The sequence below is a fragment of the Homalodisca vitripennis genome, chromosome 6 (assembly GCF_021130785.1).
Source record: "Homalodisca vitripennis isolate AUS2020 chromosome 6, UT_GWSS_2.1, whole genome shotgun sequence".
NCBI classification, from domain to species: Eukaryota; Metazoa; Arthropoda; class Insecta; order Hemiptera; family Cicadellidae; genus Homalodisca; species Homalodisca vitripennis.
In genome coordinates this window covers 157733974-157757539 of record NC_060212.1, presented here as the reverse complement: position 1 = coordinate 157757539, position 23566 = coordinate 157733974, and the positions used below count along the sequence as shown (strand labels likewise).

The window sequence follows — 23566 nt, the reverse complement described above, 5'->3', positions numbered from 1 at the left end:
TTTGCACTTTATAACACATAAATGGAAAGTTTTAGCTGCATAAGAATGTTGTGTGGATGTTTTTCCTCATTCACACTAATTAAAAGAAAAAAACATTTTAATAGCAGTAAAGGAGCTAATAACTTATTTTCTTTTTTTTATTTACTTAGTACAATAAAGGTAGGTCTGAACTTATATAAGTTAATCAGACATGCATCATTTTATTATTGTATATTTTATATTGTGCTGCCTCCTTATAAAAATTCAAATTTCAGTAAAGTTTAGACATAGTTACTGTTAAACATATTAGTTATATCACAATGTGTCGAAGAAGACAAAAAAATATGTTTACATTTTTTAAGCTCTATGTAGGCTATATTTTATGATATAATAAAATTGTGTATAAGATATTTTATTGTTGTCTTTTTGATTGCTTACTGTAATATTCTTTAATATAATTTTAATTTTGTAAGGACCTAAATGTATAGTTTGCATACTTGTACATTCCTACAACTTATTGCTCTTTTTACCTGATTCATGCCAGCATTGGCAAACAAGATGGTCGGGTCATCCAGGGGTATAACAGATGACGAATGCCAGTACTGATGGTTTTTCTTCTCGACAAAGAAATTAATGAACTCATTTCTAATGTCCTTGGCGGACAGTGAAGTGTTCATTGTGATCTGGAACAAATAAGCTTAGTTAATTCTTAAAATAAAAGTTATTGTAAAAAACAATGGGAGTAGCAACCAACGTTAGTTTTCCATTAAAAGTGCCGTAGTATCAGTTGTAACATTTTAGTGGATTTAATGTGAGCGAATTAATGAATTTAATGGAAGAGAAGCTGTAAATATGAGCACTGTGAAAGATTTAATCTTAAGAAGAATCCAAATATGGCATGTGTGAACTCTGGTGTCTTGGAATTCCATATTGGCTGGTTGCACTAGCCATCTTCATTTTAGCACCATAAGAACAATGTTAAAATTTAAACACTTTTACAAACTTATTTTTTACTTCTAAAATTATGTGAGATGTCTCAATTTTTTAATTAGATTACTACATGTTGGATACGTTTGGATTACTAAACATCCAAAAGCTTTTTTAGTTTGTTTTAAATACATTTATTGGTTATTTAGAGGGAAAAACTCAACTTATTGTGTAGTTTATTATTATAAAAGTATACACTTTAACAATAAAAACTATAGGCATAACATTAGGCATAGGAACAATTTTGCTGTATACCATAGGCTTACTCTTTTTGAAAAAATCCCTTATTATTTTTGAAACAAAATTTTTCAAGTTCTACCTTCTAGTATAAAAGATTTAAATTCTGTAAAAAAAATCAAGAGTGAGCTAAAGAACTTTTTAGTCTTAAATTGTTTCTACAGTGTAGAAGAATTTTTTAATTTTGTGCGGGCACTTTACCCAACCCACCCTGACCCTTTCCTAGGGCAGTTTGACCTGCAGAAGCCCAGTTTAGGCCAACTCCTGCGGAATTAGAAGTACGAAGTACAAACAACTAGAGAAATGCTCCACTCTACTACCAATTTTAAAACATGTAAAGCAAAGGATAACAATTGAGGTAAAACATATGGGAAAAACATACTTTGTATACTTTCAAATTTCATGATCATGAATATCATTTTTACCATTATCTACATTTGCTAACTTTATCTCTTATAACTCACAGGTACTAATACTCTGACAGTTGATTTTCTTGAGTCCCATAGAAAATTCGAAAAAGTAGAGTGCTTACATACCATCTTTGTATACTTAAGTTTATGAAAAATATCAAATATCTTTAGAAAAGATACTTTTGCATCCGTGTCCCAAAAAAAACTGAACAACTTTAAAGCCTAATAAAATCCGCAAAGTTAAATTTAGATTATTATAAGCATGACCACATGAAGGTAGAGTTTATAAAGTTTTTTTTAATGTTAGTTGTAAAGATCAGCTGTTTCATTGTTGTTTGCTCAAACTGCTTAACCCCAAAACATAACCTACAATAAAGCAGTCACTATGAATGCACAGGAGAAAGCGCAGTGTGTTGAGTGGTACATTGAAACCAAATCAGATATTGTAGTGCAAAGAAGGTTTAGAACACGCTATGGTCGCCATCCACCATCAAGGAACAGCATTCGAGCCTGGTATGATAAGTTCATGTTAACTGGCAGCATAAAACATTCAAAAAACAATGGTAGGCCTAAACTGCCAAATGAAGCTATTGAGAACGTGCAACAAACATTTCTACGGAGTCCTCAAAAATCTATTCGCACTGCAGCACGTGAGTTAAATTTATCAAAATCCAGTGTTCAAAGAATTTTAAAGAAAAATTTGAAAATGAAACCTTATAAGCTGCAAATTTTGCAGCAAATTACTCCAGATGACAAACTTAAACGTAAACACTTTGCAGTTACTGTGCTTGATCGTTTAACTGCTGATGAGAACTTTCTAAAGAAGGTAGTGTTTTCTGATGAGGCCACGTTCCATGTATGTGGAAAAGTGAATAAACATAACGTGCGTATTTGGGGTACAGAAAGACCATATCAAGTTCGGGAACATGTTCGAGACAGTCCCAAGTTAAATGTGTGGTGTGCTATTTCCTATGACAGACTTATTGGCCCGTTTTTCTTCAATGAAAAAACAATTAATGGTAACATTTATCTAGACATGCTAGAAAACTACGCTTACCCACAGCTAGAAGACCTACAGCCCAACGTTTTTTTTCAACAAGATGGTGCCCCTCCGCACTGGAACTTATTTGTAAGAGAATCACTTGATGACACTTTCCCTCGTCGGTGGATTGGGCGCGGTGGTTCCATAGCCTGGCCCCCACGGTCCCCAGACATAACACCATGTGATTTTTTTGTCTGGGGATTTGTAAAAGACCAGGTTTTCAAGTCTAAAGTGTTAAACATTCAAGAATTGAGACTAAGGATTATCACGGCCTTTTCCAAAATTAATGAGGAAATGCGTCATCGAGTGTGGGCAGAGTTAGATAGCCGAATCGACTATCTTTTTGCCAACAATGGAAACCATGTTGAGGTTCACAAATAAAGGTTGTACCCAAAATAACTTAAGATTATGCGTGTTACTTTAAATCAAAAAATTCTTTTATATGTGTGTTATTAAAATAATTACAATCTAATAAAGTTGTTCAGTTTTTTTTGGGACACGGTGTATTATGACTACCATCTAGGAATATATACTGGAATTTTAAAATGGGGTTTTATTTCAAGTTTTGTTTTATCTAGCATTTAAAATAAGTATAAAAATCTAATCAATAATTTCTTTGGGTAGAGTATGATAAGCGGACCCGGTTTTTTATATTGATATTATCAAACGATATTTAATTATTATACTCATTGATATAACTAACCAAGAGTAATTAATTTGAACAATAACTTGAATCATCTGCACCAACTGTACACAATTTCTTATTCTAAACACAATTTGTTCGATAAGAAACTTCTTTTAAATAAAAAAAGGTTAACTTTAGAAAACATACAAAATAACACTATTAGATGATTTACCATGTCTTTCTCGGTTTCAAGATATTTGTTTTGTTGTTACATTTTCTTTAATGTTTAAATGCCATTTTTTCCTATTACCTGCATTAGTTTTATTGTTTACTAATGGTTATGGTTTCTTTATTATTTAAGATGTTACGTAATTGTTTAAACTATTCCTTTTAGTTTGATTCAGTCAGATTCGTTGATATCAATTGTTAGTTCTGTTATTCGATAAATAAGTATTGATGATTGTAATAAGCAATATTACAACTGGGTCCGCTTATTGTATTCTGCCCATTTTTTCAATACAAATTTTACAACCAAGCTATCAGTTATTTCAGATCACCTATTACTCTATGATTATCTATTATTCAGGATCACCCTTTAGCAAAATCTTCTTTCTCATCACTTTACTAGAAAAACTAGAACTATTACAGATTGCAGGGCAATTATAATATAAAAAACTTGGCAATTTTTTCCTTGCTCTTTTAAATGTTAAACTGGATTCCTGAAATGCATATTAGTTATAACTTTCTCTGTTTTTACCTGATTAAATAGCAAACTCAAAACATATATACAATTGCAGAACTCCCACACATTCTTGTACATTGTAAAATTAAATAAATCAAACTACTGCTCTTTAAAAATGTGAGACTTAAATAATGAAAGAATAAGCTTATGTACTATCAAAGATGACTGGCAATGAATTAGTTAATTGTCAGATTAACACAAAGATTATAATCAACATTGATGTTATTTACAGTAGGCTACTATAATAATTAAATAGTTACAAACTATAGTGCCTTGCATAAGATAGTATTAAAACCATATGGGGATAACCTATCATATCAGATAATTGTTCTTTAATTAACCAAATAATGTTATAAAATTAACGAATATAACGCACCGTTGTCTAGGCTATTTATTATTTAATTCGAGCACTATCTACCGAGCCAAAATCCTTCTACAAATTTGAAAAATTATTGCCAACAAGCTCTGTTGCCCCCCACTCAACTTCACTACTGAGCGGATCGGAGTCGGAGACTGAAAGTGCGATAGCGACTGCTTCCAACACGAACTTAACAGTCAAGATAGTGAATGCAAACGCGTCTAGAACTTTTAACCTACAATTTCGTGAAAGTTAGAGGCGAGGCGCTCGGTCAGGCTAAATATCAAATCAAAATATAGCCAGCTGTGTAGCCACGTGTTTTCCAAGTTTGGTATCTTTTGAATGTCAGCATAGAGTATTATTGCAGTACTTTGTACAGAGAGGAAACAAATTACGTATGTTGATAGTCATTATAATGTTAAATCCATAACGGTGTGTATTGTAAGGCTCAAACTTTTAGAGGCGATCAAGCAAATTGTTCGAATAAAAAAATTTATTTGATTATCTTATTGTATGATAGTTCAGATAAAATGGATTAAAAACATCTTCCTTGCTAAGTTTATTTCTAAACCTATTTTAAGTTAAAACTACAGTTTTAACTCCTAATACAATAGCACCAAACACATCCCTGTTATTATTTGTCACCTTCTTTTCCTTTACTTTTGTCTATTTTACTCCGAAATTGCTGTGGTTGTACGTAATGTAATGAAATATTCTTATTTATTTCGCATAAGGAAATTATGTACGGTTTTCAGAAAATGACAATACGGTATGTTAATTATATTGAAAATATTTTTATTCAATTAATAGCAACTATTGCTATGTTTTCGTTTTTGATTTGTTTTGTTTTTTAGTCATTCTAAGAGTAACAATCCATAATGGAGATACTGTAAAAGTAAACAGTGACTTTGAAAAAGCTTCAGTTACTGCTACTTACCAAAGTATGTTCAAAAAATGAGGCTATTTAAATCTATTTATAGTAAATATGCTGGATAAATATATTAATACATTTTCAAACAATGAATTTTTATTCTGTTTTGCATCAACATTGTGTTGCATTGTTTAAAATTACAAGTACAACTATTGGCAATGCATTTTTTGTATAAATCAGCTGTTGCAGTTTATTCGTTGCCATGGCTACGATTGTGTTATTGTTTATCTGTCTGAGTGCATCGTGCATGCTATTGTATTCACTCAAGAGGTTTATAAAAATAAACTTTCTTATTAGGCCTATACAGTGGTTATTCAACTGAAATTTGATTGCACTGTTGCATAACATTCATAGAAATTTCCAGTGATTAATAAAATATTTGATAGTATTCAGTATTTAAATTTATTAAAGACAAGAGTTACAATTTGGCCTTTTAACTTCAAGAAACTAAAGAACTTAAAATGGTTGTGTATGATGTATTTAGTGATTGTATAACTTATAAGTATAAAGCCTACTTTTGTTCAAAAGCCTCATTAATTTTGTTCATAACATCAGTACTATCAGTTTTATTTCCACTAATATTTACTTATAGAAGTCATGGTAAAGTATTCAACTTTAAGTTTGTTACTTGAGTTAGGCTAATGTATACAATAACTCTTATGTTCACAAATACTATAATTAATTTTGTGGGTACGGTCCAATAAGCGGACCCGGTTTTTTATATCGAAGAATATAATCATCGATACCTAATATTCGCATATCGAATCATAGACTATCAATCGATATAAAAGTAATAACAATCATATGTTTAAATTAAAATGTGAATTTAATGATAACAAATAATAAATGAACATAACCAAAATCAGGGAAACTAATAACTTTAACTAAATGAAATAGAACGAAAACGTTTTTACTAAAGTTGTGTCCACCATTACCTTCTTTTTTTGCATCTGAAGACGACCATGTTAGCTCCTCTGACAGTTACATTTGTTACCTTTCCACAAATATCACATAATGGATTCTTAGGTACTAACCCAACATCCTGAAGCCATAAAAAACATATTTTGTCGTCTTTTAAAGCAATTTCGTGAAGCTTCCTAAGATTGACGGCCATTTTAATACACAATGTTACGTGAAATTTAAAATATTACCTTAATTGTATTATTTGAAAGTGTTTACAGCTGTTCATATAGATTATTTAAGTTGTTAAAAATAATTCATCAGTATCGATTGATTATATCGATGGTTATGATTAAGTAATATCGTTTGCCAATTTCGATATAAAAAACCGGGTCCGCTTATTGGACCCTACCCAATTTTGTTACTAAAGATATGCTAACAAAAGAATATCTTATTATCGGTTGACTTCCTTAATTGTTCAACACAGTTAAATTCCAATATTTGTTATACTATCATTTTGTTTTGTTTTGTTGTTGTTTTAAGATATCAATATCATTTTACAACAATTAGTGAAATGCTACATGGCACTTACAACACAACAATGATCAGAACAAATAAAAAATAAATTATTTACAAATTTGTTTGAATACAGAAAGGTTTATTACTCTCTCTAGTATAATATATTGTAAACATTAACAAATTCTAATATAAAAATGGAATTTTTATAGAATCATAAGTTTGATTGCATAAATTATTGATAGATGCACTGCCAAGGAAACTATACTCCTGTTTAAAACGTCTTTTATTTTAATGGCATGAAATGTTTTCATTAAAGACAGAGCTGCAGGATAATAAGTTAAGTGATCATTATGGTAAACATATCAATATTTCTGATTATCAACTGCTGAACAATAAAAACCGAAATGTTGAATCAAATAACGTTATAGGTGTTTTAAATTATAGTATAGTTCAGATGTATTCTCATATCTAAAAAATGAATAACTTAATTTAATGATTAACTAAAATCTATCTAGTATGTACTTATAATAATATTATAAGTTATATTATAACAAACAAAATTGTGTCTGACAGCTTGGGACACAAATAACACATATTCACAACCATTGTACTTGTGGATATTACTCAAATACCATTCAATAAATTGATTTTATTTTGCTAGAATTATTAATTTTAAACAACATTGTTATTTAATACATTAATAAAAACTGGCAGTTATTAACTGTAAATAACTATAATTATAATGTTATTGTATCAATAGTTTAAGTATTTCTAATCGATAATTTGGTTCACTGATTCAATTTTTGTGATGACAGTTATTATACTGTAGCCTTAAAAACTAGTGGATGTTTTCACAAATGGATGAAATAGTCATTGACGGTAGCAGATTGTTTATCTCATTATTTTTTAATTACAAAGGTAAATTGTATTTTTATAGCAGTCAGCTACAAACAAATACAGCTGACCATTTCATCCAGTTGACTCATGACTATGTGTGGTAGTGAGTAGATGGCTTAATTAAAACATTAGTAGGTTATTTGATGATTTCAATTTCCAAAATTCCCAGAAATTATTTTGATGCTAGTCAGTAAGAGGATTATCTATCCAAAATTTTCAAATTAAGCTGGAAGTTGAACGTATTTACTCCATTTAAAACAACCTAATAGTTTATTAACATATCTCTTAAAATCCTGTTTGTTTTTATGAACCCCGTGATGTAAGAGCACTGGAGAGCTAAAAAACTAAAAAGAGCATTATGTAAAAACTTAATCCTTGAACTGGCAGTCACTTTTTCCACAGATGGCAGAGCAGTGTTGTAGTGTTTTGAGTGTTTTGTACCCGTACTTTAAAAATTTAGTAAAAATGCATTTTTACTATAAACCTATAAAATGTAATACATTTGTCTTAGGAAAATTTGGAGATAATTATGGTATAAAAAACATTATGCATAAACCATAAAAAAACTACCACACTATTTTTTTTAAGTGGTGGGACTGCACTTGCTAAAGTGTGAGAATATTATAAATATTAGAATCTGAGATAGCCAATTTATTCTTTATTTGAATTAGTAAATAAATAAATCTAAATCTTATTCTAACACCAACTCATACTATCTTGCTCACGTGCTTTTTATAAATATGAGTAAACAGTTTCCAAATTTTAGTTTTTTCAGTGAAATTTCTACAATTATTTTTAAAAGGAAGGTTAACCAGTGGTTATTATCATTGTCTATTGAGGAGGCCGAGGCAGTGCTGTCTACGAACTACAGACGGACAGTTTGACATGTAAACAGCCACCACTCCTATCCCATCATCATTCATTATCAATAACCTATTATAATCTGCGGGGACCCTGCTTAGTTACCATTGTTGCTAATATGTATATGTTTTAAAATTAATAATATTTAATGCTTTAAAACAGGTACAAAGCAAAATTACGCGGTTTTTTTCCTTTTAATATATTCATTGCATATCCGCATGTGTATGTGCATGCATATGTATATATGTATGTGTGTGTGTATGTATGTGTGTGGTGTGTAATGGTGTATTATTTTGTACTATATTTATATTCATTTTTTTTTTATTAATCCAGTCCGTTATTTCTTCAGGCGTGAACAACTCGAGACTGCGCACAGGCATCATAGCCCATGCAGGCTCATTTCCCGAGGACAATGTTTTTATACATGATGCTATTTTTATGATGTTTATTTTATGTTGTTTATTCTATGATGATTATTTCTTATTCTTTCTTCACATTTCAAAATTGTTCGGTATTGTAGCAATCTAGAAATTAACTGTACAGATTGTATTATAATATTGTACATATTTTTGGGAAATAAAAATCAATTCATTCATTCATTCATTCTAGTTTCAGAAAAATATATATATATGTATATAATTAATTTCAATAAACTTTGAATCACAAAAAGTAGGAATAACTTGCTCCGCCGGAATTCGAACCCGGATCTCTCACTTGCCGGGTGAATGTGCTACCATTACACCACAGAGCGCTTACTTTTTACGAGTCAATTATTTTGTATTTTATATACAATACTGAAAAGTGCGATCACCTGTGTGAAAACCAATATGTTTCTGTGTGTGTTTGTGTGCACATCATGCGTATATGTGTAGATAATATAAGTGTTATAGTAGGATCATTCCATACCAAATCAACCAATGGTCTGAACCTTGACCTCTCAGATTTGTATGATTTTTTCGTTTATGTGTTCTACCCACAAGAAATAGTTAAAATCCAAAATTTCAAATTTTTTGGGCTTTTCGTTTTTGAGTTACTGGCATTTAAAAAGCCAAAAAAATACAGTTTTCAGTCAATTTACGATTATTTAAAAATGTTCCAAAACTATAGCACCTAGAGAGCTAAAATTTGTAGCATTCTCTTCCTCTTGAAATTCCCTTCAATTAGATGTATCACATGACTATGTTACATACATTTACAAATTTTCAAAAATATTAAAAAAACATTTTTTGAAATTCCTAAAATACGTTCCCTTGGATTTTATCAGGAAAAATATATGTATTGCTCATTATCATTGACTACATACATGCAAAGTTTCAGGATGGGGTGTAAATGGGTTCATATTTAAAACAATTTTTTACTACTGGAATACCTGCCGGTTATGTGTGCGTGAGCTGCTTCTGGGCTACACATACTATTCTCGGGACATATGAAACTGATATGAACCTAAATTATTTAAATAGCATACCTTTTTAAGACTCTGTTTAGTTGAACTTTTTTAAAGTAATTTTGATAACTGCTAAAATCATTCCTTTAAAAAAAGTAAATTGACTGAAAACTGTATTTTTTTGGCTTTTTAAATGCCTGTAACTCAAAGACGAAAAGCCCAAAAAATTTGAAATTTTGGATTTTAACTATTTCTTGTGGGTAGAACACATAAACAAAAAATCATACAAATCTGAGAGGTCAAGGTTCGAATCATAGTGTAGAATTGGTTGATTTCGCATGGAATGACCCAGTACAAACTTTAACTCAAGTTTTATTTCAGGCTTCTGGATGAGAACTGACACTTACCAAGAACAACCACAAGTTTCTTACAAATATGACTACATATTAATAGCTGATACAGACAGCCGGGACAGCCTCATAATTTGTTCCAACCTTCCTTATATTTCAACCAACCATTACTCCTGCCCTATTGTTAAGGTATAGTAAACTTTAAGTACACATTTTATTCAAGGTGTCACTAATTTGTTGCACGGAAACATATGATCTGAAATAATGCAATACAATCTTGTACTAATCCAATCTCGGTGTCATTCTATTTGGTTTAAGAAAATCTGAGTTAACTGAAATAATTATTATAATTGTACTGGAGAAAATAGTAACTCAATAATGTTAAGTCTTTGTTTGATTTGATGAATTAATTTTCTTTTTATTTCTGCACTATAATATTATACTACCTATTCTTCAACAAACCATCACTCCTTTGGAACAATATTTTTAGAGACTCAAGAAAATGATAGTATAGTGCAATAATCAGTCTTTCTAGATCTGTTTTAAAATGTTTTCCTTGACATTTGAGGAAATGAATGCAGAATAAATTATGGTTGAAAACATTAGTTTCTATCTGAGAGTCCTCTTCTTAGCTTTTTAAACCAGATATTTAAGTTTTTCCATCCAGATATTTATATTTCATTCCTTGTTCTTATTGAGAAATTTTTGAAAGAAATCATTGCAAACATGATAGTTTTTGGGATGAAGCAAGCATATCTCCGAATTTGTTCGTTCAAACTGTTAGTGTGAATATCAATACCAGAGAGAAATTAAGTTCTATACATGTCATACCATATTAAACCTCCAAGTAACTTTTGGGTGAGCTAGTGCCTGTTTACAGTCTGACTTGGGGAAAGTAGGATTCAAATCCTGTTTGGACCAGCTTTTTATCAGTTCTGTCCCATTGTACTATAACAACTCTTCCCCATTACTTTGCTTGTTAAATTCCCATGCAAATTTATAGACTTTGGAGAATGGAATATTAATACTAAAAGAAGGTCAGGCTCTCCTTAAAAAAAAATATTAAAGAACCATGCTATAAGTCCCAGTTGTTGCTTTTTAAAAATTGATTCATCTAATTTTGTAATGTGACAGGCTATCGAAGAAGATGTTAATAGAGATGGCTATAACGATGCGTTGCACTTCTCCATAAATTTGCTGTCAGAAGATGTTACAGTTCATGGGATCACCCTCCTACTTTTCTTTGACTACAAGCTCACAGTAAGTGTTCTGGTTTTGGTTAAAACCAAAAAACTTTTTGTTTTAATTTTTATATATTTCAACGGCAAAACGGTTATAAGTTCCCAAAGATTTTCCACATGGAAAACTTATAATTTAAATATTAATGTGTATTACAAGAAAAGTCCTACAAAAAAGGTATACTGATAAACTACATTTATTACACACACACGTGCGCACACACACACACACACACACACATTTAAATGGGCCAATTATTTTCTACAATTAAGAAGAAAAGAGATAATTAAACTAAAACTGATTTATCACTGTGTTAAATTATTGTAATTATCAAACTAAACTTAAATTTTAAAAACATTTCAATCAGCAGTTGTAACTGATGCAGACTCAGTGCTACTGTTTGTCTACTCTCCAAGACGGCTTGAAAGAACTGAAGAGAAAGCAAGGATGGAAATAAATATTTTTAGTTTAGAAAAACTGGCTATGTATTAGATCTATCATAGATAATAGATGTATCTACTGCTTGGAAGTTAACATGAATGAATTGATCGTATCTAGAAATTTCCATCCAGGATTTTTAGAGAATAACAGTCATCCAATGTTATTAAATCAATTACATTTAAACACCCTCTGAATATAAAATTGCCTGTCTGACTAGGTTCTGTAGACCACTATTGTTTAGCCACCTCATTAGGAATCCGGTCGGGTCAAATCAGACTTTGCCAAGATTTATTTGTCCACCAATAGTACAATTAAATAATTCAATGAGTTTGTATCGTCTGTGACGACCCCCAGCATATAGTTCTAAGACCAGACCGGTAACATCGTATGCGGTCTTAATCAGCCAATTAAAAATATTAAATTATCAGTAATATATTTTATTTTTATTCAGCATAACATCTAATTGTAGTAACGAGTAATGCATATATGCAGTCAGACTTATTAGGTTAAACAGTGCAGGTGGAGAAGATATATAATTTAATTAAGCACATGAATTGTAAGTCCAGGTCTGTCAGCAGTAAGCCTGGTAACTTTCCATACTCAGAGCAGCTGCGCAGTTACTGGGTGGTAAACAAGCAGGAACTTGCTGAGGTAGCGTCTGGTACAACGCTGCTCCCTGGAGTTCGTTGTTCTGAGTCGCAGTCGTGCCGGGGTTTTGAACGCGTCAAGCTCGCGTGAAATCGCTCTCTTGCTCTCTCTCCCATTCTAAATTTGTAATTGTTGAACTGATTTTAAATTATGCAATAAAATTCAAATTGTTTTCACAATAAATTAAATTGTTTTATTTGGCCAACCGAGGAGAGCATTTTTATTACAGCAACCTGATTGATCTGGGCTAGTTTCCATCACCGTGTCCGCGTTAGAACCCGAGAACATTAAAAATTAAATTACGTGTGGTTGACACGCCACACATCTAAGTTGTGTAAGTTTAATTCATTATAACTGATTGCCTACAATAGAGTTTCTTTTCTATATATAATATACAATAATTGTGGTTGGTTGCTGTAGAGCTACTGCCGAGTGCAGATGGAGGTGATGGCAGTAGTACAGCACAGTTCACCACTAGCCGGGGCAGGTCTGATCGTGTCAGCAGATCTGAGTCTGGTACAACGGCAGCCACTCAATCCACGGCACACCCACACCCAGTACAACATCTCCACTGTTCAGTCTACGGTACCATTTTCTCTTCCTCAGCTGCTCTCTCAGTACTCCTTCAGAAACGGTGAGTGCTTAATTATTTTGATTTAAACTCATGATAATCACGATACTCACCTAATCTGCCTCTATACTCCCAGATTAGAATATAATTCTAAATACAGTTTAGTACGGAAAATGGAATGAGTTTTTCAGTCATAGTATTGATAAAAAAGTATGTTTCGCTTTAGTATAAATTTGTTGTACGGAATTAAATGACTTACTATTGACAGACGTAGCATGGAGATAGTAAATCTAAAATTGTCTAATCTGTGGTTTGAAAAAAAACTGGAAAACTAGTTGTTGAAAAAATATATACATTAATATCTGGTGACTGGGAAAACATCTGTGTTAATAGATCGGAGGAAATTGAATTCATTTTCAATATTTCATGCACAATAATTAACATTACACAAATATAAGGTGATTCAGAACTCTTGTCAGATTCTTGTTTCTATGATTAACACTCTGAATGCTATGCAACAGTATATAATTTGCATCTTTGCACAAAAGTGCTACATGATAATATATTATATACATGCCTTCACTAAAAAGCAATGCCTAACAATCTTTCGTTGCACATTTCTTTCTTGCCACCTTTGCCATTTATATTTTCAAACAGTTGCTGCAGTAGAAAGAACAATACATTTCCTATTAGGTGAAATATATCTTTTTTATTTCACAATAGTTTTTGCATTACATCTGCACCTTTTACTGCCTTTTTCTGGCTTTTACTGCCATGGCTGCCACTATGCAGTTTATTGATGTCTGCTAGTATTTGCCCCTGGCCATTGTTAACACCTGTACAGATTATGACTGTTTTTGTTAATGATTAAATTGACAGAAACAAAAAAGTCATAGATGCTCAACTTGAACATTTTGAGCACAGCCAAAGTTATTAGTAATATTATCGACTATATGTCGGCAACTATGAACCAGTCTCAGAGCTGTTGGTGTTTTCAGTGACTTCTCCAAGGCTTTTGACTGTGTGAACCATACCATGACATCAAAATTTAAATAAATAACAATGAAATAAGATGATTTCCCTCTAATTTAAGTAATAAAAATTAGTTATATTAAAGTAAGTATGAAAACTACTGCAGCTCTCCTTGGAAGAACCTTGATAATTGTGCTCCTCAGGGTTCAATCACTGTATCTTCTCCATGGAGCAAAATTATTTTAATACATGGTTGACTCAACACTAACCTTCAGCAGGCTAAAGCATTTCTATTTGTAGGATCAAATTCAGAAGAGGAAGTTGAGTCCTTAAAGATCTGGTTTTTAGTGAATGGTTTTTAACGTATACATAAAAACACTAGTAATTGAATTTAAATCTTCAGATATAAATACCATGCCAAAAACACTTAGAACTAATAAATGTATAAAACTCTTTACTATTTCTTAGGTTTGAAATAGACAGCAAGTTAAATTGACTGTCGTATATTAAAAAACTGTGAAAAAATACTTTTGCTGAGACTAGTTATTTAATCACTATAAATACACATCTCGGTAATTATCACAGATATTTCCTTCTATAAAATTATTGTGTCTTTCCATGGAAAAATTTAACAAACAATTTTAAACTTCAATAAAGCAGTATAATGTCTCCGAAAGTCCTACCAACATTCTCCAGTAACTCCAGTAAAAACATTTATTGGGTTCATTGTATGTATAGTAGTTATCAATTGCAATTGGAGGTATTTTTATCAAGAGACTGTGTATCCATGACTATAATACAAGGAACACTAAATAATTAAACTTTACATCGTGGGATTTCTGAATCTTTTCCACAATATATTGAGCCAAAAATATAACAATCCAAAAAATAATTTAACCTCTTTCAAATTTAGAATGGAATTCTGAAAATGGTTTTAGAGAAAAATGTTCTATTCTATTCTGGTGTAACTTATTACTTTAAGATTGAGTAATATTTTAGTTTTTAAATTAAAAACACTTTTGTAAATTTACTATAAAACCTTCACAGTCATGTACATGATATGATGTGACACCTTAAAATGAACAAATAAAATACCTGTTGGGCAATAGCTAAAAGAAAATATAATTCATTATACAAATTATATTCTGCACTGTACAGATAGTACAGGTTAAACAAAACCTTTAACATAACATATTGAAATACCATGATCAGAAAAATACAAGGTGTGGCTGTTAATTGACGAGACTGATGTTGCTGCAGATCAAGGAGGCAAATGTCAACCACCAATAAGCTGTTTACTCATATGTGACGAAACATGATTTTTTTACTTGTGATCCAGAAAAGAAGCGCCAATCCATGCACTAGAAGAGCCCAACTTCGCGAAGTGCCAAACAAGCTCAAATGAGCAAGTCAAAATTGTAAGCGATTATTGTTTTTTTGACATCCATGGGATTGTGTACATATACTGGGTTCCTGAAGGTCAAGCAATTAATCAATATTACTATTGTTGAGGTATTTTCTAAACTATATTAATGATTAAGGAAAAAAACACCCCGAAAAGTGGAAGGACAAATCATAGGTTCACCACCGAGATAATACGCCAGCTCATTCCGCGTTATATATCAAGAGGTTCCTAGCCAAGTACAGTGCCCCAGTGTTAGAACATCCACCTTATTCACCATATCTTGCACCATGTGACTTCTATCTGTTCCCTAAGGTGAAATCTGCATTAAAAGGGGCTAGATTTGAGTCGGTGGAAGGGAAGCTGTAAAGAGAAAACGGCACATGTGCTGAAGGAGCTGACAGAAGATGACATCCAGCACTGTTTCTAACAATGGAAAATTCACATGGAGCATTACAGGGATAGATAAGGAGTGTATATTGAAAGTGAAAACAAGTGATTATGCATAAAATTAAAATTAAATTTGTTATGTCAGTCTCGTTATTTAATACCTTTTAATTCATAACTCTAAATTAGATAATTATTTGTTGAAAAGGAAGGAAACTATAATGAAAATACATTTTTTTAATACAGGAAAATCTTCTATAAAAACTTGATTTGTTTTAGCTTGTTGAACACAAATAAATGTAAAAAGTTACAATATTTATAGTGCAATTTACTATTACTAGGCCGTAAAGTAAAGTAGTCTCTCTTATTTAGCTTAGTAGGACAGTTGTCAGACATAATTTTGATCAAGCTGAACTACAGAAAGACTGGAATGAAATGTGGTCATTATCGTAATAAAATCTTTAAAAATCAATGTATATTGTAAGTCCAATAATTACCATTTTTAAAGGTGGGATAAAGTAAAAATTATTGTTATAAAGGATTAAGAGAAAAATAATTAGTATTTGGTCTTTTTAAATGTTTATGCAACAGCTGGCCAATAAATACATAAATAATTGTTGGAGACTTAGGTTTCGGTACATGTCAGATTTTATAACTTGTAGACAATAGACAAATCTCTTTATTTACATGATCGTAAAGAACAGTATAGCGTCAAATATTTAAAACAGTCATTACTATTACTATTGTAATTTAAAATAAAAACTCAAATTACTTGTAGCAGAAAAATTAATAGATTTGTATATGTTTTACTTTTGATTGTGTGTTGTAGTGAGTGCACGGTTGACAAACATGTACGTTAGCTGGCAGACCAGGCCTGTGGCAGGTGAGCCGTTCACAGTAGACGCCACTGTTATCTACACAGAATCTACAGTACGCTACACACCCTCCCGTTGGCAACAGCTGCGACTGGGTTGGGTACAGTTCTTCCCTATTCTGGTCATCTCCATCCTGGCCTTCCGAGCGGTCAAGAGCTTCATCTTCTCCAACCAGTTGGTTCACACGTACCGTGATGTACCGTGGAAACCACTTCGATGAGAGTGTTGTTGGGTTGGTTCCATGTTCATATCACCCAGCTATAAAACTCCTCTGTGTTATGGTTTGTAACAGACATCAGCAATTGTAGAAGTAATTGATGGATTTATTGATCAAGGTGCCAATCGTGACATTTTCAACTGAGATGGCTTATCCTACAATGTGAATGACATTAATTTATATAGTACTGAAGTGTATAAAACTGTATTTTATTATAATTAATTAGAAAACCAATGTGTATGTCTACTTGAACTGTATACTTTTACAACTTAACTAAATTAAACTATGTAGATTAAGATTAAAATACTTCTTTTTTTAAATACATCATATCTCTATATAGAAATAATTCATAATATTAAACTATTTTAAATTATAGCTCAAAACATTTTATGGCAGGCAGGTGGAATAATAGTGCATGTGAAAAAATATTAAAGTTATCTCTAGGCTCTAGGCTGATTGACGGTGGATGTTCATCTCCTCATCAAGCAGTTTCAGAGAAATAATCCCAATGGCTGCAGGACAAGATAGTCCTCCTAGCTCACAGGTGAGCTTTTGTGCTGTAGGACAATTAAGGAAAACTAACATCTAGAATATTTGCTTGGAGAAAGATGTACAATATAGTGCGTCGTTGGGTCAGTGGTTTTTATGTAGTGATGTTGCTCTTAGAGGGGTCATCCAACAGTGCCTTTCCAGAGTGGGGCACCCTCCCAGGAAACCCAATCTGTGATGTGGTCCCACTCAAGACTGTTCAGCCGCTGAGTTTGGTCTTTCACATAGTTATTAATCGATGGAGACTCCTAGATATAAAATATCACTTTGTTCCTGACTTACCATGGCGATTCAGTAGGACTTACCAAGCAGGCACAGCGTAAGGACTGCACGAATGGTATTCCTATATAGCAGCAGCTTTATATCTCTAAAAAGGGAGAGGTCGGTTTAAACAGCAAGGTGCTGCAGAGGCTTTCACCAAGTTGTAATGGCCCACTGTAGGCTTTTGCCATGGAGAGATTAAAGTTTAAGTTTTTTTATTGACTTTACATGGACTCTACTTTTGGATTGGTCGAAACATATTAATTATGTGAGCAAAAGACTAAATCCTTTATATATTCATTGAGATACATGTCAGAACTGTAATGTGGAAAACCCCATAGGATGATTTATATATTGACATACTAGCTGATCTTTAGGGAAACTCTCTCAGTTAACTCAATTGGAGAGTTGTTAAAAGTGTAAAAAAGCATTAAAAGTTATGTGTGGCCTAAGCAGTTGTACAGTGGTCAAGAAGTATTCACTATAAAAACCTTTCAACTTTATCTACATTGTTTATATATTCTGTCTCCCTATTTATCTTCAACATCTTGCACTCTTTACCTACACATAATCACCTATAATCAATTAGGGATTCGTGCATCATTCCCCATCACTACAGTTAACATCTTCAAATAGTCTACGACATATGTTGATAAACAAATATTCCATCCTGTGCTATATAATTTGAAGACTTCTACAACTGTGGGATGTTTCAAAAAATTTATAACCTTATTTGACAAAAAAGCATTTTATTCTGTAGACAAGCTATAGACAGATTTTAAAGTATATGTAATGAACGGCCACAAAGTAATACTTACCCTAAGGTTTAGTTAAAAATTTTATTGAAATTGTTTTTATCCTAATAAACAATAATGTATTAAATAATGATAACTCAATATACATTTATAGTCATATTTTTATTTATTTTTAGATTTGTGTCAAAACATTGTTCTTGCTATAAAAGATTTTTAAAACTATTCTAACAGTATTGATTACATTTTAATAATTTACTATAAGTTTGATGTTAAACAAAGTTGTACAAACTGCATCCCTCTTAAAATGTTTGTTCAAAATTTATAGAAGGGTTAATTTTGAATGAATTTCAAATGAAACTCCTTGTTAGCCACCGTGAAAAGTTTGATTTTTATGAAATGAATATCATGTCCAATGATATTAATACACCAGAGAACATATTGACTAATGTTTAACCGAATAAATCATTTAGTAATCCAAATTGTAATTTATTCATCTGGAAATTATTTTTCAAATGGAATCTACTAAATTGATTGTCACCATTTATAGTTCAATTACTCATTCAAATTTGTATAAACAAGAATGTAAAGGTTATCTTGTTAATAAAGATTTAATTTTTAGATTACATTTTTGTTTATATGATTTTTAATAACTGATTAAATGTAATATCATGTTAACAAAGATTTAATTTATATAAAATACAAGTAAAATCATGATGGGAATTCAATTATCACAAACTAACCTTCTAGACTCTGTATATTTTAAATACAGTTTGGAGTATAAAAAAAGGATAAAATTTCATTTCTCGCTGACAAAGTTTGATGACATTTTCTTGGGTTTTTGTTTAAGAATGTGTGTGCCCCCATTCCATAGACTGCATTTTTTATTCACAATTGACATGCTTCATCACCAGTAACAATATGATCGAGAAGTTCGTTACCATGTTTGTCGTATTCACGAAGAAAAGTTAACGATGCAAGTCTGTTTTTTTGTGATCTTCCATAAGGATTTATAAAACCTACCTGGCACAAAATTTGTGGTATCCAAGCTTCCCTACAACAATTTCATGAAATTTGTGGCAAATACTGAGAGCGATTTTCACAAACTTTGTCAATAAGAATATAAGAATAAGAATAAGAATTCGTTTATTGTCATAGAGCTTACACGAGCATCGACACAAGTCATGTATAAAATATAAAAATTAGCATAAGTCCAGACAAGGAAAATTCAGTACCCAAAATATGAAGTTGCCAAAACAGTCACGCCACAATTTAAATTATTTTAAAATATAAATAAATAACAAATTAAAACAGGTATGTAACAAATAACAACAACAAGTAAAACACAGCCTCAGAAATTACAACAACAGAATTATATAACATTAATAAATTTTTTAATATAGTTTTGTATAAATAAAAAAACCATGACATTAACATTTAAAATCTAATCATTAAACTAAATAGGTTATGTCTAGAAACTAACAGTTCTACAGTCAAAAAAATTCTTTCAATGAATAAAATGGATTGACTAAAAGCCAGGAATACAATTTTTGTTTAAATTCATTAAAACTATATTTCAGTGGTCTAAAAGTAAAAAACTAAAACTAAAGTGGTCTTAAAAAGTTGTGATTTTCAACATCAAATCTTCAGTCACTAGTCTTGGCCGACTGCTATGACTGTCGCCATGCACATTGGTGCAGCCATTCTTAAAGTCAATACACCACTGCCTAACTCTGCTTTCACTTATTCATTTCCATAAACTTCACACAGTTGGGAATAGATTTTAGTAAGTTTATGGTTTTTGGCCATCAAAAACCTTATCACTGAACGCACTCCAGAAATGGTGGGATTTTCAATTGCAACACATATTTTAATTAATCACAGTGAGAAAAGTAAAAGAGATACAGACCGCACACGACTACAGCTCGATGCGTACTTAACACCAGAGTGTTTTGACACCATGGTGGTTGCCCACTGCCGCACCATTCAGAAACGTCTGTTACTTTCTGGATAACTCTCGTAATATCTGTTGATGGCTTTTTGGTTGCTATGCCAAGTGTCTAAGGATTGCTGATAGAAAAGGAGGAATTTTTCAGTGTGGAGTGATAGTTGCTTGTTTTACTATTATGCATTGTTTGCAATTTTATTATTTGAGAATTCCCACAAAAGTTGACATAAAGTCATTTATTCATCATTCAACAATTTATAAAATTGTAATAGATTTTGTCAGAACAGTACATACAGTTATCACTTAGGCCTATTTAACCTATGTTAAAATTACATGAGAGGTACTCATTTAAATTATAAAATGGGTTTTTGAGTAACAAGCGTCTTAAATTGGTAACAAATTTTGCAAATGGCATTCCCCTTAATGACACAGTTAACTTATTAAAAAGTGTAATGCCAAGTGAAGAGTGATAGCTCGCAGTTTTGGTAAGCCTACATCGAACCAGATCAAGTTTATCCACATTCCTAGTCTCATATTGGTGTATATCACCTCTTGATCTATACGAAACAATATTTTTCTTTACTAAAACTAAAACTTCAAATATGTACAAATTAATTACTGTAAGGATATCAGTTTCAACAAAAAGAGGTTTACAATGGGCTAGAGATTCAGAATAAGTAAGTATTCTCAGAGCTCTCTTCTGTAACATCAAAACTTTTTCTATACCAGTTCCATTTCCCCAGATAACAAGGCCATATCTAATAATGCTCTCAAAATAAGCAAAATATGCCATTTTCAGGTACGTTAAAGTGACATGTTTTCTTAAATAAACTAATAAATATATTACTCTGCTTAATTCTTTACAAACAACATCAATATGTACATTCAAACTTAGCCTAGAATCAATATGCAATCCGAGTAAGACCACAAAAGTATCAGTTGAGATAAATGTTTTTCAATTTTGTTTAGGTGCATGCCGTGTTTTGTGTAATGTGTGAGTTGCAATGAAATATTGTCAACTAAATTACATAGCTGAGTGTTTTCAACAACCTCCTTAATTCTGTTATTTACTTATCTTACACTGTCCTTAAGGGAGAGCTAATCTAGTCTTTGTGGTATCCCAATCACTAACAAGTTTGTTTTGAGGGTTATTTTAGAAAAAACACTAAAGTTAAAGTTATCAGCTATTCAGTCACTAGTACAGTCCAATATGTCATTTGTCCCTGCAAGGAAGATAGCATGATCGTTGTGGGTGAAGTCCTCTGTTAGTTCCTTCAGGTTGTTGGCCACGTGGTTGAAGAGGGTTCCTGAATCGGCAACCACCATCACCTCGTAATCAACGCCCAGTCTGCTGTCAAGGATTGGTGTTAAGTCACACCCGTGACTGTCTGCTGCTGACAGGACTTTACTCTTATGACCTTTTCCTGCATTTACACTGTGTTTTGTTGGTTTTTTGAAATTTTAGGTTGGCCTCTGTTTATCGGTTGACTAAAATTTGAAGTCCTAGCTCTGACACAAGTACTGTATTCTTCAAGCTTATCAATTTGGTCTTGGTAGTATAGATGTCTTGGTTCTAGAGTTTCTCTTGTAGTTTCATTTTAAAAGGATTAAAGAAACGAAAAAAAGTGGGTTTTAATTGATTGTAAAAATCTTCGCTGTAGCACAACAAAGCAATGTCTGAAGGACTGGACTAACTCTTCAACCGTTAAACCAACTTCCACTTCTACTTGTGACAGATTAAATGTCCATTGAAGAATTTTGACATTGATGTCATTTTATATTAAAAATCTTTCATATGACTAACTTTTAGTATTTAAAGAATGGTATATAAAATGAGAACAGAAAGAAGCATTGTATGAATTTCCCGGGAATACAAGTGAAAAAGAAAAAGTATAACAAACAAAACATGTAATAAGAAAGAAAGAATCAAAGTAAATTAACAGATGATTTAAAACAGGTGATTAAAAGCCATTGAGTAAATAGTGAATTTAAATAAGTGAAAAAACACCAAAATATGAAGTAATTATACATTAGGGACCAATATCCCATAACTTTTATGTTTTAAGATAATAGTTAGTTTGGTGCACATTATAATTATATAAAACTTACAATTTGAGTAGAAATGCCTTATATATAAGTTGGTATATTATTTAGATAAAGCAAAGTGTTGTTTATTTAAGAATATACTTGAAATCCTCATAATTATTATTGTAAAATTTCCAGACACTGTAGCAATAACTGTCATAACTTTTTGACCATGAAAACAGTAAAGATCTATATTTGATAGTGAGATAATAAGTAACAAGTCTTCCCAGTACTTTGTTTTAGGAAACACTTGAAGTATATTTAGATATGGAGATAATTATTATCTGTGATAAGCACCACTACCTCAAGCACTCATATTGAACACTTCATGAAATAATACCATGGTTATATAATAATTTAATATTTATAGTACACTATTCAGTTTTTATAGGCAATGTTTAACCAAATGATGTGGTTGTTTTAAAATGTGCAGCGACCAGTACAGCAAGACTTTTTTGAACAAAGCTAGTATAAATATACAAAAGTTTAGCCTTACTAAATTTCAATATCTTAGCTGATTTTAGTCAGCTGTTTATGATTTTCATTCACTTGAAAGGCACAATAAATCTAAAATATTAATTTTGTTATTTAATTTAATTTGTATGGAAATTTATTTATTACTGCCAGACAACAAAGAAACAATGTCTATCCAGCAGTTGGTTTCCCTATCTAGAGCTGTCAGTCTGATAACTTATCACAATAGCGCTTTGAGATAACACATGAAAATATCAAATACGTTTCTAAAGAAAATTAATTTTAATAATGTAAATAAGTAACAAATATGTCCCAGTAGGACAATATCACCACTTTGCTTATGCAACCATAACTGCAATCAGCTGACAACCCTGTTGAACATTGATGATAGTCAGCAAAACAACAACCAGGATGAAAATCAATATAAATATTGTATGTTCCTAGTTTTGCCTATAGTTTGTAAGTCGGAATGTTTATATAACATCAAATTGCGTCAAAGGGTCAATATCTAAATAATATACGT

At 31.5% G+C, this 23566-nt stretch overlaps 2 protein-coding genes across 4 annotated transcripts in view; one reads left to right on the top strand and one right to left on the bottom strand.

Moving 5' to 3' along the window:
• Nucleotides 1-4658, bottom strand: part of LOC124365067 (alanine--tRNA ligase, cytoplasmic) — a 37915-nt gene extending 33257 nt beyond the window's left edge. The window contains exons 1-2 of one of the 2 annotated variants that reach the window (XM_046820989.1): nt 4399-4658; nt 510-662 (exon numbers count right to left, since the gene is read on the bottom strand). In XM_046820989.1, the coding sequence (XP_046676945.1) occupies nt 510-656 (147 nt within the window). In that variant the 5' untranslated portion in view covers nt 657-662; nt 4399-4658. Of the gene's footprint in view, nt 1-509; nt 663-4037; nt 4174-4398 lie in introns of those variants that run through there. The other variant, XM_046820988.1, reaches the window with a different exon arrangement.
• A 908-nt stretch (nt 4659-5566) lies between these two features.
• LOC124365066 (transmembrane protein 231) lies at nt 5567-17298 on the top strand. Of its 2 annotated transcripts, none has more exons than XM_046820986.1 (5): nt 5567-5911; nt 10254-10411; nt 11357-11482; nt 12971-13184; nt 16712-17298. In XM_046820986.1, the coding sequence occupies exons 1-5, from the start codon at nt 5773-5775 to the stop codon at nt 16975-16977; spliced, it is 903 nt and encodes a 300-aa protein (XP_046676942.1). In that variant the 5' UTR covers nt 5567-5772; the 3' UTR covers nt 16978-17298. The 2 variants fall into 2 exon arrangements, with proteins under 2 accessions (XP_046676942.1, XP_046676943.1); XM_046820987.1 differs by having other exon boundaries at nt 5568-5775.
• Nucleotides 17299-23566: the final 6268 nt, after the last annotated feature.

Coding starts and splice junctions, on each gene's coding strand:
- LOC124365066 (XM_046820986.1), top strand. CDS start 5,773: ATGGTTGTGTATGATGTATTTAGTGATTGTATAACTTATAAGTATAAA. Junction 10,412..11,356: donor ACTCCTGCCCTATTGTTAAG/GTATAGTAAACT, acceptor GTAATGTGACAG/GCTATCGAAGAAGATGTTAA. Junction 13,185..16,711: donor TCAGTACTCCTTCAGAAACG/GTGAGTGCTTAA, acceptor TGTGTGTTGTAG/TGAGTGCACGGTTGACAAAC.